Here is a 20,714-nt window from a genome sequence, read left to right as displayed (position 1 = left end):
TCGTCGCCATCACGGTTTGGCTCCATGAGCCCCGCACGCTTCACTCGTCGTCGGTAATGACCGAGTTGGCATCACTTTAAGTCAGCGCTCCCCAACCTTTTTGGCACCAGGGACCGGTTTCGTGGAAGACAATTTTTTTTCACGGACTGGGTGGGGGGGGGGTAGGGGGGAGGTCATCATTGGGTCTTTCCCCCCTTTTCAAAGAAGCTCTCCAGTGACGTTTGTTTTTTTTTAAATCCTTTATATTAAGTTCACTTGCTTGCTTGCACGCTTAGGACCGTGCAAATCTTTCGGTCGTTTTTTAACCCACTTCCCGTGATCCAATCGAGCTGACATTTTGCACACAGACTCGTCGCGCGTGACAATTAATGTTCGTGAAAATTTTTTTCCAAAATTTTACACTTTTTAGGACAAAAATATTATATTTCATTACCAATAGCTTAATGGTGCAATGCAATCATCTGACCCATAGGTGGCAGCCATCTCAAGCCAGAGGACGAGAGGACTCTAGCCGCCACGCATATAAAGGATTTAGAGTGAAAAACTTTGTTTTTACGGGTTATACTTGTTACTCATTGTGGCTACTAGGGGGTGAGCAGCTTGTGGGCTTGCCAACACTGTGACTGAGAAAAGTGCGGAAAAGAGGCGCGGACGTAAATGATAAATAAAGTCATGGGGGCGGGTCACGCGCGTTCTCACCGCTCTCACCTCCTCCTGTGCGGCGCGGTTCCTAACAGGCCACGGACCGGTACCGGTCCGTAACCCGGGGGGTTGGAGACCTCCGCTTTAAGTGCTTCGGTCTTCGCGCGGCCAGTGAAACGGTGAATTGCGATAACGTAGAGTTGAATCACGAAAAAAATGCCAATTTTAAAACTGGTCAGAAAACTTGCTAAAGTTTGATTTCCACCAGGCCCCCGTGGAATATGTAAGGGGTACCAGGATGCTAAGATGTCATCTTCCTTGCGTGGTTTGTTGGTCAGAAAATTCGATCCCAACCTCTGTACATTTGGAGTTTGAATGTTTCTCTCCACCGTGGTTGCGTGGATTTTTTTTTCCTTCGAGTCCTCCGATTTCAGAAACATGCGTTGAGATAATTTTGCTGCTATATAAATGTCCAAATGATGAGCCACTTTGTTGAGCTATCATTTGTGATGGCCAGGTCACTTCCGAAAAAACACATTCCTGCAGAGGGAGCTGGTAGGAACGTTGGGTTGCTCGGTCAATGGCCTGCAGGGTCAACGGCCAGGGCGTGGTGTATTCCGCAAATATGCCCGACTGTGAGGGCGGGCACAAGCCGGCGTGTGTAGGTTAAACGTTGAGTTGTATAAGGGCACCACGGGGGGTGACCAGCCCTTCCCCATCCAGCCCCCACCCAGCCCCACCCTCCCCACCCAGCCCCACCCTCCCGACCCAGCCCCTCTCCACCCAGTCCCACCCTCCCCACCCAGCCCGTCCCACCCTCCCCTCCCCACCAAGCCCCACCCTCCCCCTCCCAGCCCCACCCTCCCCTCCTCACCCAGCCCTACCCATCCAGCCCCTCCCCTCCCCACCCACCCAGCCCCTCCCTGCACGACGGACACAATAATCCCCTGTGGGCTGGTGTAACCAGGTTTCTACCAGTATAAGTTAATACCTCGGTGGGCTGTCTGGTATTGTGGGGATGGTTTAGTTTTATGTGGATGGGTAATTTGTTAACCTCAATTGTACTTTGCACTCATATCGTGTTTTTGTACTGTTCTTACCCCGTGCCCCTACTGGACATCTGTGAAAAAGAGCTTGAAATAGCTCATCGGATTCCTTCAGTATAAATATTGTGATTATAATCCACTCTGGCCAATGGACTTTTGAATAAGGGCCGTTGCTGAAAACGTCACCCGTATGAGGGTATTTGTGCACCACTGCCAACGCAGCAGCAGCACCAGACGTAACATTTTGAATCATAAACTAAAATATATTAGGTTTTACCCTTTAAACTGGTACAAAACTGACACCTTTATACAAGGCATCGTGTTTGCAATAATCACAACACAAGCAGTCAAAATGCAAACTGAAAGAAACAACTCTGATAATGTATGCACTGTTCTTGAAGTTGATTGGTCCACACCCGAGACAGCTTTCCTTCGAGCCTGTCTCGGGTGTGGACCAATCAACTTCAAGGACAGTGCATATCATTATCAGAGTTGTTTATTTTTGTTTGTATTTTGACTGCTTGTGTTGTGGTTATTGCAAACATGATGCCTTGCATAAAGGTGTCAGTTTTGTACCAGTTTAAAGGGTAAAAACCTACTATATTTTGCCACTGGTAAAGGAGGTCTCATAGTATAAACTAAACTGTTTATTTCACCAGGTAAGGCCAATGGAGCTCTATAGCTCTTCTTCCATAAGGGACCTGGGCCACAAATGACATCTCAACGAAGTGCCTCATCATCACGTGGACATTTATACCAGCCAAATACTCCTGAAACGGTTGTTGATTCTAAAATGGAGACCACGAAAACTTGCAAACTCTAAATATTTAGGCGTCGGGATCGAACCCATGAGCTCCTGCATACCAGGTGAGGTAGTTAAACATCTCACCACCGCGGCAACAGAATCATGAGTAAGTTATCCAATAATTCGCAATGAGGCATATGCATAAATCGGTTCGACTAAAGTTGCTTCCATAACTGGTACCAATATCTACTGTGAACTAAATGAGTGCGAGTCCTGGATTCAAACCCAGGATCTCGGTGGCCGATGCTATTGTGAACCCCAAAAATGTTACGTCAGCGAATAACCAACATAAACCACGAGCAGGCCTCATTGATTGTCTTTATTTTTCTTCCCGCGTATAAATCCACCAGCCCAGAAAAAATAAAAATGTACGCGCGTGCCAATCGTCGCGATTCAAATACGACATCACCGTCACGAGCACCCGCTTGACTACTACGCGCTTTTAAAAACAAATGTACACGTTACATTTAATTTATAAAACGGAGCGCAAATTTTTAAAAAGGCATGCAGACATTCTGAAAAATTAAATATCTTACACACTCCCCTTTAACAGTTAGTGGAACTGCAATTGTAATAATTTACTTTCATATTTTGTTGGGGTTTTTTTTGGTCTTTTTTTTTGGGGAACCATTGAGGCTGCGTTCCCTTGGGTCAGTCACACTGCATTAGGGATACTCTCTAGAACTTTGTAGCCCCCCCCCAGAGTCAGTCGGTTATGGCCCAATTCAAGTTGCGTTACCACCAGGTTTAAAGATATGATTTTAAGAAGATCACCATTCCACCCAGGGGCTCCAACCCAAGACTCCGAGGGGGTTTAGCGGCTCTGACGTGACCATTACGAACCCATCAAAGAGATTCAACCCCAAAAGGCTTGAACCCAAATCTATTGCAAAGGTTTCTGGGCTCAGAAGTTTTTTTTTTCTCCGCGCAACGCCAATCATTCCACGTTATTGATACAAAGTAATTAAAGTGTAACGCTTGCATGCAATGCAACCGGTACTCGTAAAACACAAAGGGTTCTATAGAAACATTTAAGAGACAAGACATTCTCCCCCTCCACACACATCCGAACGGTAAAGTTTTTTTCGTATTGTTACACAAGATATCTTTAAGCCTCAACACCCTCTTGCATAATCTTCATGCGCGCGCGCGCGACTTGCTCCCACTAAAAACACGCCGTACGTTTACATCGGAACGCTTCCCACTGGAATTCCATACTGTCCGAAGAGACTTCATCAGAACACAATTTGAATGCCACCAGATCCCACTGAACCTCAGTCCCCGCAGGAATACCGATGCACATCCGTTATTAGTGTTGGCAACCTTGTCCTGGTTTTCCTAGAACTTTTCCTTTTATTCGTGGAAGCTTCTGTCCAGGGATAGTTTTCCCAAGACTATCCTGGTTCTTGTCAGTAACATCATGATGCACCACTCATTACAATAACGTCTCGTTTCCCCCCCCCCACCCCCCTGCTACTGTGAGATATTCTCCTGCGCATGATATGTCCCGGATTGTGTACCTAGAGGGGCGTCTCATCCCAAATAGGAAACACCATTGATCCGCGCGCGGGAAGTCCATGATATGCTTTCCCCCTTGGAGCGTTAAAACGGTTAACGTGGAATGTTCAGGCAAGACGGCATGATTTTGAATGGCTTTTGACGGCGCTTGTGCAATTTATTTAACGGGTCAGTCCATTGCACAAATTCATATTGCGTTGTGAATGGGTTTAGCACCGTGGTAGATTTCGACGCCCGTGTTTTCATCGGGCGAAAGGTTTGGCGGCAATTTCTGTCGTTTGATAGAAAAAAAACCGCCCTCGACGCTAATTTTTTTTTTAAAGATTTCCACCTCGGCATTTATACACATTTGCCTATGTATACAAGACCGCCACGGTCGGCTACGTTTCCCCCCACCCCCCCTCACCATTTCTTTCCTAACGCATTCACTTGCCATTAGGGCAAGGGGCCCCCTAAACCAAACTCGCAAACGCCTGAGTGGCAATTCCCTGCATCACCTCCCAGCAAACGGAGAGGCTCAATCGCCACGTCCCGCGCCGCCACGCCGCGTGAACAGCGCACTGTGTGCAGTCCGAATATTCACGCGCAAACGCCAACTCCGGTGAGCTGATGGCCGTCGCTTCAGGGAACAGCTGCAGGATTTCCTCGCTCTACGCGGGTTTGGGTTTTCGCGATTTTGCGTTCTGCACGCGCGGCCAAAACCCATTTCGACCCAAAATTGACTCTGCAATGCGGGTTGAATTCACTCGACATGCGGCTATGTGGTCGGACGTGGGACAGTATTATGTACCGTGTGTGTGTACTGCATGTAAGGTGCGTGTACTGTGCACGCTACTAGGCAGGTGGCTGTCTCGCACAGAGATACACACAGAGATACACACAGAGATACACACAGAAATCTACAGAGATACACACACAGACATATACACAGAGATACACACACACAGAGATACACACACACAGAGATACACACACACAGAGATACACACACACAGAGATACACACACGCAGAGATACACACACGCAGAGATACACACAGAGATACACACACACAGAGATACCCACAGAGATACACACACACAGAGATACACACAGAGAGATACACACAGAGAGATACACACACACACAGAGATACACACACACAGAAATATACAGAGACACACACACAGAGATACACACAGAAATCTACAGAGATAAACACACACACAGATACACACACAGAAATATACACAGAGATACACACACACACACAGGTACACACAGAAATATACAGAGATACACACACACAGAAATATACACAGAGATACACACAGAAATATACACAGAGATACACACACACACACAGATACACACAGAAATCTACAGAGATATACACACAGAGATACACACACACACAGAAATATACACAGAGATACACACAGAAATCTACAGAGATATACACACAGAGATACACACAGAAATATACAGAGAGATACACACACACAGATACACCATTGTGTGTGTGTGGACCGAGTGCGCTACTCGGCAGGCAGCTGTCTCCTCGTGCGGTTTCGCTTTGTGCCCCCCCCCCCCCTTTTTTTTGGAACGCATCTACTACTACCGCGTAGAGCGAGGGGAAACCTGCGTTTGACCAACCTGTCCGATTAAGGTAGACGTTTGTTAGGTAAACAAAAATAAAAAAACAGGGAGAGGGTAGGAGGAGGTGGTGGTGGCAAAGCCCAGGTCTTCTCAGGATGAAGAATACTTGTTTTTCAGCACCACAAAGAGGACGGTCAAGGTGATGATTGCTCCAAACATCCAAATGTTTGAATTTCCGACCCGCATGACAGCCATCTGAGTCGGGAATTTTGCACACATACGCACGCACGCACGCACACACGAGAGTACAACATCAACAACGGGCTTTGAAAGCTACGGAAAAATGTGAAACAGTGTCTGGCATTGGACAGATCCAGTTTTAATAATGTGTGGTATGCTGTTGTAGAGCGCTGGATGCTGGAAGGTTTGTGCTGTATGCTGTACTGCTTGCTGTATGGTGCATGTATGCTGAACTTATTTTCACTGTACGTAGTCAACCGTGCGCTAATCGGAGGTGCGGTGGAAGGACAACAAGCTAAACACGTTACGCGCTGTGTCCCACGCTGTAAACTATGGTATTTTTAAATCCTTTATATTAAGTTCACTTGCTTGCTTGCTTAGGACCGTGCAAATCTTTCGGTCGTTTTTTAACCCACTTCCCGTGATCCAATCGAGCTGACATTTTCCACACAGACTCGTTGTGCGTGACAATTAATGTTCGTGAAATTTTTTTTCCAAAATTGTACACTTTTTAGGACAAAAATATTATATTTAATTACCAATTGCTTAATGCTGCCATGCAATCATCTGACCCATAGGTGGCAGCCATCTCAAGCCAGAGGACGAGAGGACTCTAGCCGCCACGCATATAAAGGATTTATAGTGAAAAACTTTGTTTTTACGGGTTATACTTGTTAGTGTATGTTGTATGCTCCGCGCTGGCTGCCGTTGTGTGTGCTGACTGCCACTTCCATCGGGTGTATGTGCGTTGCGTGTGCTGCGTGTACTGCTGTGTTTGTGCACTGCATGCATCCACCCCCCTCCCCTTGGTGATTGATGTACCGTATCATGGTGTGTGCTGCACACTCAGTGCTGTGCGTGCTGTGTACTTGCGGGGAGCGGTAGTGTCGCAGTTAGCGTGCTGCGTTTCGAACCCGCTCATGGCCAACACCGATGATGATTAAAAACACTGGTCACCACACTTTTTCTGGCATAAGGTATTCCAACGGGTTTAAGGTAATTTTGGGGGGGTGCTGATTCCAAATCTGGCATCAGTTTTTGTCCATCACATCAGGTTTTTGAAATATCAAATATTGCATTTTCAATAAAAATTGCAGAAGAAAAATATTAAATAAATGTGGATATCTACATAAAATGATATTATAAACACACTATCCTAAAAATACAGCAACATATTTTAACACTAAAGCAGTCACTGACTCGCAACAACTTGCAATCATAAGTGACGGAGTTAATTTCGGGTAAAATCAATGAAAATGGGGTATGCCGATAGCATAAAAATGATGTGATAGAGCAAATCTAATATCAGATTTGGAATCGGCACCCTGAAATTAGTCTAGAACAGCTGCAAAAGTGCAGGCCAGAATTTTTTTTTTTTGTTGACCAGTGTAATCTTGGACCGGTCCTGGACCTCCCCTAAGTCGACTCGGCTTCAAATGGTTACCTGGTACGGTGTGTGAACATCGCCACTCGGGAAATAAAGTCAGCTGGGCATGGTGCTGGCCACCCACCCCCTCGTGTGCGCCTTTCCAGCCTTCACTAACAGCACTTGCCCCTTTTCGATTTAAAGCTTTCGTGACTGCAGGGATTCATCTTCTTGGTTCTTTCGGTAAAGTCACATAGAAGGGAAGTAATAAAATAATAAAAACAAAACATAATAAAAATAATTCTCACGACGTTTCGGCCACAACGCAAGCAGCCGTCCTCATTTCTTCACCTGAGGACGGCTGCTTGCGTTGTGGCCGAAACGTCGTGAGAATTATTTTATTATGTTTTGTTTTTATTATTTTATTATTTCCCTTCTACGTGACTTTACCGAAAGAACTAAGAAGATGAGCACTTGCCCCATCAGTCCATTCAGGCGACATGGGGGGGATCTTGTTGTCTTTGTACCGTGTACCACCGCGCCTGCCGCGGCAATCTCACTCACCCATCCTCCCTGGCTCACGATCCACAGTGCGATTGTGTGGCTGGAGCGCAGGAATCCGGTGACGAAGCTGACGACGCGGCCAAAGAAGCCACGCATTCCGCGTTCAAACACCGTCACTGCCAAGCGGTAGCCGAAGCACATGAGGGCGATGATACGGCCCCAGTTCACTCCGTCCGCAAACAGCCTGGGGGGGAGGGGGGGGGCGATGATGACAGACATGGGGAGATGGTTAGACTCTACATGGGATAGATCAGAATCTTTATGTATGCCGGAGGAATCCGTTGAACTATAAAGCTCTTCTTTTTACACATGTCCAGTTAGGAGTTGGTCAGACACGGGGGGACGTGGGGAGACGAGTGACACATGGGGAGACGGGGGAGATGGTTTGACACGGGGGGGCGTGGGGAGACACAGGGAGACGGGAGATGGTTAGACACGGGGGGGCGTGGGGAGACACAGGGAGACGGGAGATGGTTAGACACGGGGGGGCGTGGGGAGACACAGGGAGACGGGGGAGATGGTTAGACACGGGGGGGCGTGGGGAGACAGGCAGACGGGGGAGATGGTTAGACACGGGGGGGCGTGGGGAGACACAGGGAGACGGGGTAGATGGTTAGACACGGGGGGGCGTGGGGAGACAGGCAGACGGGGTAGATGGTTAGACACGGGGGGACGTGGGGAGACACAGGGAGACGGGGGAGATGGTTAGACACGGGGGGGCGTGGGGAGACACAGGGAGACGGGGTAGATGGTTAGACACGGGGGGGCGTGGGGAGACAGGCAGACGGGGTAGATGGTTAGACACGGGGGGACGTGGGGAGACACAGGGAGACGGGGGAGATGGTTAGACACGGGGGGGCGTGGGGAGACACAGGGAGACGGGGGAGATGGTTTGACACGGGGGGGCGTGGGGAGACACAGGGAGACGGGAGATGGTTAGACACGGGGGGGCGTGGGGAGACAGGGAGACGGGAGATGGTTAGACACGGGGGGGCGTGGGGAGACACAGGGAGACGGGGGAGATGGTTAGACACGGGGGGGCGTGGGGAGACACAGGGAGACGGGAGATGGTTAGACACGGGGGGGCGTGGGGAGACACAGGGAGACGGGGTAGATGGTTAGACACGGGGGGGGCGTGGGGAGACAGGCAGACGGGGTAGATGGTTAGACACGGGGGGACGTGGGGAGACACAGGGAGACGGGGGAGATGGTTAGACACGGGGGGGCGTGGGGAGACACAGGGAGACGGGGTAGATGGTTAGACACGGGGGGGCGTGGGGAGACACAGGGAGACGGGAGATGGTTAGACACGGGGGGGGCGTGGGGAGACACAGGGAGACGGGGGAGATGGTTAGACACGGGGGGGCGTGGGGAGACACAGGGAGACGGGGGAGATGGTTAGACACGGGGGGGCGTGGGGAGACACAGGGAGACGGGAGATGGTTAGACACGGGGGGGCGTGGGGAGACACAGGGAGACGGGGGAGATGGTTAGACACGGGGGGGCGTGGGGAGACACAGGGAGACGGGAGATGGTTAGACACGGGGGGGCGTGGGGAGACACAGGGAGACGGGGGAGATGGTTAGACACGGGGGGGGCGTGGGGAGACACAGGGAGACGGGGGAGATGGTTAGACACGGGGGGGCGTGGGGAGACACAGGGAGACGGGGTAGATGGTTAGACACGGGGGGGCGTGGGGAGACAGGCAGACGGGGTAGATGGTTAGACACGGGGGGACGTGGGGAGACACAGGGAGACGGGGGAGATGGTTAGACACGGGGGGGCGTGGGGAGACACAGGGAGACGGGGTAGATGGTTAGACACGGGGGGGCGTGGGGAGACACAGGGAGACGGGGGAGATGGTTAGACACGGGGGGACATGGGGAGACACAGGCAGACGGGGTAGATGGTTAGACACGGGGGAGCGTGGGGAGACACAGGGAGACGGGGTAGATGGTGAGACACGGGGGGGCGTGGGGAGACAGGGAGACAGGGGAGATGGTTAGACACGGGGGGGCGTGGGGAGACACAGGCAGACGGGGTAGATGGTTAGACACGGGGGGACGTGGGGAGACACAGGGAGATGGGGGAGATGGTTAGACACGGGGGGGCGTGGGGAGACACAGGGAGACGGGGTAGATGGTTAGACACGGGGGGACATGGGGAGACACAGGGAGACGGGGGAGATGGTTAGACACGGGGGGGCGTGGGGAGACACAGGGAGACGGGGGAGATGGTTAGACACGGGGGGGCGTGGGGAGACACAGGCAGACGGGGTAGATGGTTAGACACGGGGGGACGTGGGGAGACACAGGGAGACAGGGGAGATGGTTAGACACTGGGGGGCGTGGGGAGACAGGGGAAACACAGGGAGACAGGGGAGATGGTTAGACACAGGGGGGCGTGGGGAGACACAGGGAGACAGGGGAGATGGTTAGACACGGGGGGGCGTGGGGAGACACAGGGAGACGGGGGAGATAGTTAGACACGGGGGGACGTGGGGAGACGGGAGATGGTTAGACACGGGGGGGCGTGGGGAGACACAGGCAGACGGGGTAGATGGTTAGACACGGGGGGACATGGGGAGACACAGGGAGACGGGGGAGATGGTTAGACACGGGGGGACATGGGGAGACAGGGGAAACACAGGGAGACAGGGGAGATGGTTAGACATGGAGTAGATTGTTAGAGACGGGGGGGGGGGGGGGGGCGTGGGGAGAAAGGGGACACATGGAGATGGGGGAGATGGTTAGACAATGGGAGACGGGGGACGCAGGGGAGACGGTAAGATACATGGGGCATGACGACACGTGTACATGGGGACAAGGAGCCGGTCAGACACGGGGAGTAGTGACACGGGTACCTGAGAACGTGGTCAGACACGGTGGGACATGGGGAGACCAGAGACATGTTCAGAAACGGGGACACGGAGGGATAAGGGAGACACGTGGTCACAATGACGATGATGCCGTCAGCGATTTTATTGACGACACAATTGAGGAGGACGCTGAAGCTGCTGTTGATGTTAAAGATAACAGTGACGCTATTCATCCGCACGGTAACACGGACATATGCACGCACAGAGAGGGTGATGAAATCTTGGGTGTGCAGGGTACAAGGGTGGAAGTCAAAGATGAAAGTGCAGAGGGTTGAGAGGGAGCATCAATACTTACCCTAAGAGAAGTTGCCAACCGCCAGGATACAGCAGAGCGAGAGAGAAAGAAGTAAAGGCAGAAGACACAACGGGAGATTGAATTGTAGACAGAGTGAGCAGGTGGGAGATTCTTATTCTTAAGTTTTTTCGGTAAAGTCACGTAGGTAAAACATCAAAATTAATAAAAATAAAATAAAATAAAAATCACGACGTTTCGGAGGCAACACAAGTCTCCGTCATCAGGTGGGACCGTCGTGATTTTTATTTTTATTAATTTTGATGTTTTACCTACGTGACTTTACCGAAAAAACCTAAGAATATGAATCCTTGCAGTCACGAAAGCTTCAAATCTAGAATTAAGAAATTCTATTTCATTATCGTTGAACCAATTTATCGTTGCGCTATTGTTAACTAGCTGGGTTGAGGTGACCGCATCGGCAGAATGGTTTGCGCGTTGCACAATTAACCCGGTGACCCGAGTTCGATTCCCGGCCGTGACTAACAAGGGAACACGGGTAAATGTGTTTGTGTGTGTGTACGTGTGCTTGTGTGCATCTGTATACACATGCATGCACGTCTGTTTGTATGTGCAGATGGATTTCAGTGCTAGGGTGTCTCGTGGTCAACTTAGCATTTTGTAAACATGAACACGATAAAGCCAAAACGCGCCCGGGTCTGGTTCTGGAAATACCAACCCTTCGCACATTGGGTGCTCGTTAGCAACACCTGCCCCAACAGCCTGCGGAGGCTGTACGGGGAATCTTCATATTTGATGTGCACGTGTGTGCGCACTCCAACGGTAGAATAGTGGTTCGCGCACGACGTTACGAACAAGGTGTCCCAAGTTTAATTCCCGAACACGGCTAACGCCACCCCGCCCCCCTTCCGCGCCGTACAGGGATTAATATATGCTCACCTGCAGAACTTTCCCCAAAAGCCGATATAAGGCTATATGTTTGTATGGATGCGTCTTCGTGTGTGTATCTGTGAGCGACCCAAGTTTAATTCCCACTTACGACCAAAAATAATGGCGAATATTTCAACCGGTCCTCAGCCTCCGCTAGGCCTCAAATGAGTACCTGGTGCAGTGTGTAAAACATCGCCACTGGGGAGACAAAGGCGGCCGGACGTAGGGCTGGCCACCCACCCCCTCGTGTGCCGTGCCAGCCTTCATATGTGCTCGCTCACAGCACTTGCCCCGACAGTCTATTAAGGCTATGTATGTATGTAGAACTTATTTCGCACTGTAAGTAGCCAACCGAGCTAATCGGAGGTGCGGGGGAAGGACAGCAAACTAAACACACAAAGCAGTTGGAAAGAAATTCGTTTTAAAATCTATATTTAAAAGTGCACAGCTCCAGTGGATTCCTATTATAAGGAGAAAGAGCGTTCCAGACGGCCGCAGAAGCGCATGTGAAAGCGCACAAAACGGGGGATCTTTGTCTTCGTCATCTACGAGTATGAAACAGCACCCCCCCTTCGTACGCCGTGCCGGTCATCGTAGATGCTCCTCCAAACAGTAAGCTACACGGGCATTTTCTTGGTTCTTTCGGTAAAGTCACGTAGAATGGAAATAATAAAATAATTAAAATAAAACATAACAAAATAATGCTCACGACGTTTCGGCCGCAACGCAAGCAGCTGTCCTCAGGTGGAGAACAGGTCTGTCTTCTCGACAGCAGCCGTCCTCAGGTGGAGAACAGATCTGTCTTCTCGACAGACCTGTTCTCCACCTGAGGACGGCTGCTTGCGTTGTGGCCGAAACGTCGTGAGAATTATTTTGTTATGTTTTATTTTTATTATTTTATTATTTCCATTCTACGTGACTTTACCGAAAGAACCAAGAAGATGAATCCCTGCAGTCACGAAAGCTTTAAATCGAAATTTACACGGGCATTCTTCGTCTTTGTGCGCGCGCGCGCATGTGCGTGTATGTATGTGCGTCCCTTTTCACACGCTCACCCCTCGGCCACTTTGTTGAAACATTGGTGCGCGGTTTCAGGCGTGAGTTGCAGCTGAGAGAGGATGCGCTGGAAATCTGGCTCGTAGCGTCGGTTAATGTCGTCTCCCAGGATGGCCAGCTGCCTTCCGACGTGCATGGACGGGCTGCGGACACACAGTATCATTATCATACAAATCAACAATAGGATCATCAGCATCAATAGCAGCAGCAGCATCTTCGATTACACCCTCACTATCATCATCAATCGTGTTATCATAAATCATATTACTGGGATTAATGGCACCGCCGTTAACAGCATCGTTGATAGGATAGTCAACAGTACTATCTTAAGCATGAGCAGCAACAGCATCATCATCATCAGCAGCATAATCTTCGTTTCAACATTAGTAGCATCATTATTAGCAATATCTTCAGCATTATTCTATCAACAGCATCACTGTCATTACCACTATGATCAAAAAGGGTCAATAATTTAACACAACAAAGGCTCATTCCTAACAGCGTGCTTCAGCCGCACCGAACCTCACAATAATAATATCCAGGGCCTACCTTGGCTCCTCCCACCCTCAACCAGTATATGTACAAGGACTGTTTTCTTGGAATTTCTCTCACTTGATACAGCTATCGTGCTGTGACGGTTCCACCTGAAGACGGAAGCTTATGTTGCCTCCGAAACGTCGTGATTTTTATTTTATTTTTCACCTACGTGACTTTACCGAAAAAACCTAAGAAGAATAATTTAACACTCAGGTAACAGATATAACTTAGAAAGCAAAACAAGAAACGTAACTAGAGTTTGGCAGGACATCAAGCTAGCACCTCCGATTAACACGGTTGGTCACATACTGTGCGAAAGAAGTTCAACATGCATACATACATACAGATGGGCAAAATTAACAAGGCAATGAAGGCCGATGGAGGGAATGAGGAAGAAAAGTAGACAGAAGATGAGATGTAGGAACAAGAACTTAAACTAGATTTGAACCTTTCGTGACTGCAAGGCAGAGGTGGCAACTGGGTACCCGATACCCGTACCCTACCCGATACCCGGCTACCCGTACCCGGCCGGGTACGGGTACCCGTTTGCGACCCTGGTGCGGCCGGGTACGGGTAGGCCGTGAGTCACTGGTGAGTCACCGTTTGTCACTCATTTCCCAACGTCTTGTCTCTTCTCACAATTCAAGTTCCTAGAATCAACCCACCCGCACCTGCAACATGGCTTCATCCCAGAGGTCGCAATCGGGTACCCGTACCCTACCCGATACCCGGCCGGGTACAGGTAGCCGGGTATCGGGTAGGGTACGGGTACCCGATTGCGACCCTGGTGCAAGGATTCATACTCTTAGGTTTCTTTCCGGTAAAGTCACGTAGGTAAAAATAAATAACAGTAAATTTAGCTGTGACGGTCCCACCTGATGACGGAGACTTGTGTTGCCTCCGAAACGTCGTGATTTATTATTTTATTTCTAATATTTATATTTTTATTTTTTTTATTTTTACCTACGTGACTTTACCGAAAAAAACCTAAGAGTAAGAACTGAAACTTTTTTATTTTATTTTACCAGGTCAGGCCCACTGAGCTGTACAGTTCTTTTTCACATGCGATCTGGCCACAAATGATAAAAAATGAAATTAAAATTAATAAAAAAAATCACGACGTTTCGGAGGCAACACAAGCCTCCGTCATCAGGTGGGACCGTCACAGCCAGATTTGCTGTATCAAGTGATACTCCGAAACCGTCGTGATTTTTTATTATTTTATTTTTATTAATTTTAATTTCATTTTTTACCTACGTGACTTTACCGAAAAAACTAAAAGTATGAATCCTTGCAGTCACGAAAGCTTCAAATCTAGAATTAACACAAATGATAGCTCAACTAAAGTGGCTTATCGCGTGGAAAATTATAACAGCAGCTAGATTGACCCAGAGAAAAATCCACACGACCACGGGGAGAGACATGCAAACTCAAAATATACAGGAGTCAAGGTCAGGATTCAACCCACGACCTCCTGTATACTAGGCGAGGTATTAAACTTCTTCTTCTTAGGTTTTTTCTGTGACGGTCCCACCTGATGACGGAGACTTGTGTTGCCTCCGAAATGTCGTGATTTTTGTTTTTTATTTTATTTTACTTTCTACGTGACTTTACCGAAAAAACCTAAGAAGATGATTCCTTGCAGTCACGAAAGCTTCAAATCTAGAGGTATTAAACTTTCGCACCTCCAATTGGCATGGTTGGTTACGTACAAGGCGAAAGAAGTTCAACACACACACACATATAGAATATCACACCACCACAGAGTATGAATCATAAGAAGGCACGTGACGGATCGGCGAGTGTACCTGAGTGGATTCTGCTGACACTCCATGATCTCGGGCATGGCCGGTGTGAAGAGGCCGTTCTCGGCATCGTGCTGAGCTTCCGTCTGGAAGCGGTGGTACGCGTAGCTACGGAACACATCCTCCGCTTGCTGGGTCACACTCTCCTCTGGCACGGGGCGGGGATCAGACGCGGGGAAATATTTATTATGAGCAGAAGCGTCGCTGTCATCGCGATCATCAAATACGTTAAACGTAGCATCACTATCGTCACCTTCTTGGTTCTTTCGGTAAAGTCACGTAGAAGGGAAGTAATAAAATAATAAAAATAAAACATAATAAAATAATTCTCACTATTATTTTGAGAATTATTTTTTTTATGTTTTATTTTTATTATTTTATTACTTCCCTTCTACGTGACTTTACCGAAAGAACCAAGAAGATTAATCCCTGCAGTCACGAAAGCTTTAAATCGAAAACTATCGTCACCGTCGTCAAGTGTTAAACGGAGCATTACTGTCATCATTATCGTCATCAATACCATCGCTATCATTCATTTAATGCGCTTTTTACTTTGGAGGTCAGTAGCTGCGTTTTATGGGAAGTCAACATCGCATGTAGCACGTGTCTCATGTCCAACGAGATGGAATGCTTTGATGTTGCTTTGATGTTGCCTGCCGGCCGATGCGCCCTTGAAAAGCAGCTTCTTAGCGCAATGGACTTTACTCTTACAATAAGCTTGTGTTTATGATCAAGGGATTTATCACTGCTGCTGCTGTTGTTGTTGCTGGTGGGGTCATTACCGGTGTCCGGCAACAGGGTGGACGGACGGCGTGTTTTCTGGAACGGCGGCGTCGGTGGCGGGAAAAACCCATCGTCCCCATCTCCGTCGCCTCCACTCGCCATTTCACGTCTTGAGACCGGGACACACCAGGGCACACTGGGGACAAGGGAGGTGGGGGGTGGACACGGGTGATACGGTGAGACGTGCAGAAGTGCGAGACGCACATGCATACAAAGTCAGACAAAACAGAGGTTGACATGGCAACAAGGAAGAAAGAGTCTTGGGGCAAATGTGGACAGAGACAAAGGGGACAGGAGGATGACACCCACACACGGGAACACGGGGAAATGGGACACCAGAGGTCGCAAACGGGTTTTGATTCCTTACCCGTACCCGGCCGCACCAGGGTCGCAAACGGGTACCCGTACCCGGCCGGGTACGGGTAGCCGTTCCCTACCCATACCCTACCCGAAATGAGTGACAAACGGCTACTCACCAGTGACTCACGGCCTACCCGTACCCGGCCGCACCAGGGTCGCAAACGGCTACCCGTACGGCCGGGTACGGGTAGCCGGGTATCGGGTAGGGTACGGGTATCGGGTACCCGGTTGCGACCTCTGTGGGACACGCACCAATAAACAGTCGCCACTAGGCGGCGGTGAAGTCACCATGGTGCTTGTGCAAGGCTCTGGGAACTTTGAAGCGCACACACACAGGGACTGAGGCACGCGATGGGGGGGGGATACGCATAGGGTAAAAAAAAACAGGAACTTGAGGACACAAAAGGCATAGGGAACGTGAGAATGTGTAACTTGATAATGCAAAGCAACTTTCCTCAGGAAGAACATTTTCAATCAGCGCGTACTGTCGGCTACGCCGTACAGATCGCGGATCACGAGGATCGATGAACGAAGAAGTTGCAAGGAAGCGTAGAGGTCGGTTGGGGTTAGAGGCGTGCTCGGAATTAGTGCGAAAGCGGCAGAAAGAGGAACACGCACCGAAAGAGAACCACGTGGACCGGGGGACATTTAATTAGGGACCACAAGAACCGCGAGGAAAGGAAGTTGCCCAGGGCAGGAAACATCATAATGAAACTTAAAAAATTAACCCGTAAAACAAAGTTTTTCACTATAAATCCTTTATATGCGTGGCGGCTAGAGTCCTCTCGTCCTCTGGCTTGAGATGGCTCCTACCTATGGGTCAGATGAATGGCTGCCACCATTAAGCAATTGGTAATTAAATACGCGACCACGGGGAAAGAGAGACACCGCAAACTCCAAATATACAGCAGGCGTCAGGACAGGGCCCGAACCCAATGACCTCCTGTATACCAGGCGACGTGGTTAACATCTCCTAGCCACCGTGGTGATGATGATGAAATACGCAAACTCCAAATATACAGCAGGCGTCATGGTCGGGATCGAACCAATGACCTCCTGTCTACCAGGCGAAGTGGTTAACATCTCCTAGTCACCGTGATGATGATGAGAAACGCAAACTCCAAATATACAGCAGGCGTCATGGTCGGGATCGAACCCATGACCTCCTGTCTACCAGGCGAGGTGGTTAACATCTCCTAGTCACCGTGATGATGATGATGAGAAACGCAAAGTCCAAATATACAGCAGCAGGCGTCATGGTCGGGATCGAACCCACGACCTCCTGTATCCCAGGCGAGATAGTTAACATCTCCTAATCACCGTGATGATGATGAGAAACGTAAAGTCCAAATATACAGCAGCAGGCGTCAGGGTCGGGATCGAACCCACGACCTCCTGTGTACCAGGCGAGGTGGTTAACATCTCCTAGTCACCGTGATGATGATGAGAAACGCAAAGTCCAAATATACAGCAGCAGGCGTCAGGGTCGGGATCGAACCCACGACCTCCTGTATCCCAGGCGAGGTAGTTAACATCTCCTAGTCACCGTGATGATGATGAGAAACGCAAAGTCCAAATATACAGCAGCAGGTGTCAGGGTCGGGATCGAACCCACGACCTCCTGTGTACCAGGCGAGGTGGTTAACATCTCCTAGTCACCCGGTTAGGGGGGGGGAGAAGAGGAAGAAGATGAAGCGACGAAATCAGGATGGTGGTAACGTTTGTCACGTAAACAGAAAATTCCAATTCGTTGCGAATACAGCACACCGATACAGCAGGTTTAACGACACGTTTATACACTATGGGAACCTCATTTGCCAGTAAAAATATGATAACTGTTTTTTTACCCTTCTATCTGGCAACAAAACTGACACCTTTTTACAAGGAGTCATGTTTGCATAGACCGCAATACCTGCAGTCATAATACAAACAAAAGACATAACTCTGATAATGTGCACTGTCCTTGGTCCAACACCATGTGAGACTAGGCTCTAAGGAAAGCTGTCTCGGGTGTGGACCAATCAACTTCAAGGACAGTGCATAGATTATCAGAGTTATGTTCTTTTGTTTGTATTATGACTGCAGATATTGTGATCTATGCAAACATGACTCCTTGTAAAAAGGTGTCAGTTTTGTTGCCAGATAGAAGTGTAAAAAAACAATTATGACACGTTGATATTCATGCGATCTAACCAAAAAACAACCTGTATTATGGATAATATTGATCGCGAAAGCCTTCGTGTTAAACTCATATCGTTCTTAAATTTGGAGCTTGCTTGTGTTGCAATCGAAACGTCGTATGCTATTATTTAATTTATTATTTTTTCTTTATACGTGACTTTACCGAAAGAACCAAAGAGTAACTCACTCATATCGTTGTTTGTATTGATTGTCGCTGCCCCCTACTGGACATATGTGGGGAAAAATAGCTTTGTAACTCATCGGATTTCCCCCAATTCTGACATTGTATCTATATAAGCAGGACTTACACCCGCTACAATTTTTTCTCTCGGATGCAATGGGGCGATGATTGGCCTGCTTGACACTCTTGCCTTTCCTCCGAGACATTCCACATGTCCAACAAGGCAACCGCAATAGTCACTTTGACCTTCAAAACAATGCCTCGGTAAGGTGGGCATTGGTAGTAAAGCATCGTAGTCAATCGATTGAATGTGTGTTTTCTTACTTCAAGTGCCTGCATGGCCTCCTAAACAAAGTAGGCATCGGCGTGCATTACAGCCAATCGATACAACTTCATTTTATGTGCCAATATCGTCCCTTAATAACGTAGGCATTGGTAGTAATCATTAGACAATCGATACTTTATTTAACTTCACGTGCCAATATCGTCCCTTAATGAAATAGGCATTAGTAGTAATCATTAGACAATCGATACAACTTTATTTTACTTTGCGTGCCTACATCGTCCCTTAATAACGTAAGGCGTTGGTAGTAATCATTACAGCCAATCGATACAACTTTATTTTATGTGTCAATATCGTCCCTTAATAACGTAAGGCATTAGTATTAATCATTAGACAATCGATACAACTTTATTTTACGTGCCAATATCGTCCTTTAATGAAGTAGACATTAGTAGTAATCATTGGACAATCGATACAACTTTATTTTATGTGCCAATATCGTCCCTTAATAACGTAAGGCATTAGTAGTAATCATTACAGACGATCGATACAACTTTATTTTACTTTACTTGCCAATATCGTCCCTCAATAAAGTAGCCGTTGGTAGTAATCATTACAGCCAATCGATACAACTTTATTTTACTTTACGTGCCTATATTGTCCCCTAATAAAGTAAGGCGTTGGTAGTAAATAATTGTAGCAGACCGGGTACGGTAAACAGAGAGTTTGGAGCGACATTTCGCGTACAAATTGCAACAATAACAATTATTATAACACAACACATTAATGAGTTTTAAGGTGGAAAAAATTATATACTATAACGTCCGATGGGTAAGGGCGTTGTTATAGGACCTTTATACACCGTGTAGACATGTAAACTTGTGTAGTAACAGTTGCTAATAGTAACAATTGTGTAATACTCTGCGTATATGATTGTGTTTAACACGTAGGCTTTGTGTATTTGCTCTCCAACACAACCGGCGTTAGTAACGAATTGGCACGTTTCGTTTACGCGACACACCTTTGACTAATCGTCTGTCGGGTTTAACAAACACATTTATATTTACGCGATCGAACCCCCCCAAAAAACTGTATTATGGATTAGTTTGTGTTGTTTAGCGCTTTTGTTAATGTACTTCTGCGGGCAAAAGCCTTCGCAAGGCCGCGTCGTTCACGGGGTTTGTTTGACCATAGTTTACCACGGTGGTATGGTAATACATCCGTACAACGCACTTTAACTTGGTTTATCACACCGGTAAATATACACAAGCATAGCATTATGGCTACGTTAAGAAATACACACAAGTATACACATCTCACAGCGATCCAAACCGCTTTGAAATGTACTTAAAAGTTTAAAAACATCTTCAGAGACGCGAACATTCGCTCGAAAGATACACACGAAAGACTTTTATGCCCCCCCCCCCAAAAAAAAAACTAAAATGTAACAAGTTTCATTATTTACCTCAGTTTCTCTTCAAGTTCCAACGGCGTCTTCTTCTCAAATCGACCACCAAAAACCAAAAATCGCCGTTAAAAACACGGAATGTCACACAAGGAGATGTATCTATAAGACACAATCAATAAACTGAGGTAAGTTAGGTAGGGGATTTGTTAAAAGTTAAAACTTTTAACCCTCTTACAAATTAGCCGCAACGCCTCACGAGACAAGATGTGGACAATCTAGGCCGGACACTCTCAACGAAAA

The 20,714-nt window shown here is 48.1% G+C and overlaps 1 protein-coding gene across 1 annotated transcript; it reads right to left on the bottom strand.

Annotated features, from left to right (window-relative positions):
- Positions 1-5,572: 5,572 nt before the first annotated feature.
- BAK1 (BCL2 antagonist/killer 1) lies at positions 5,573-20,714 on the bottom strand. The gene is made up of 6 exons (XM_078619668.1): positions 20,472-20,714; positions 16,001-16,137; positions 15,222-15,366; positions 12,876-13,019; positions 7,760-7,943; positions 5,573-5,844 (listed from the first exon to the last, which is right to left on the bottom strand). The coding sequence occupies exons 2-6, from the start codon at positions 16,101-16,103 to the stop codon at positions 5,740-5,742; spliced, it is 681 nt and encodes a 226-aa protein (XP_078475794.1). The 5' UTR covers positions 16,104-16,137; positions 20,472-20,714; the 3' UTR covers positions 5,573-5,739.

Source organism: Lampetra planeri, chromosome 64 (assembly GCF_965212315.1).
Source record: "Lampetra planeri chromosome 64, kcLamPlan1.2.h2, whole genome shotgun sequence".
Taxonomy (NCBI): domain Eukaryota; kingdom Metazoa; phylum Chordata; class Hyperoartia; order Petromyzontiformes; family Petromyzontidae; genus Lampetra; species Lampetra planeri.
Note: the sequence above shows the minus strand (reverse complement) of the source record. Positions and strands in the feature narration are given on the sequence as shown.

Bases quoted from the DNA above. Each gene is read 5' to 3' on its own strand.
- BAK1 (XM_078619668.1), bottom strand. From the start codon at position 16,103: ATGGCGAGTGGAGGCGACGGAGATGGGGACGATGGGTTTTTCCCGCCA. The intron at 7,944-12,875 runs GTGAGCGTGTGA...CCTCCCCCCCAG, and splicing joins TTCAACAAAGTGGCCGAGGG to GCTGTTTGCGGACGGAGTGA. The intron at 5,845-7,759 runs GTGAGTGAGATT...TTCCCGACTCAG, and splicing joins TCGTGAGCCAGGGAGGATGG to ATGGCTGTCATGCGGGTCGG.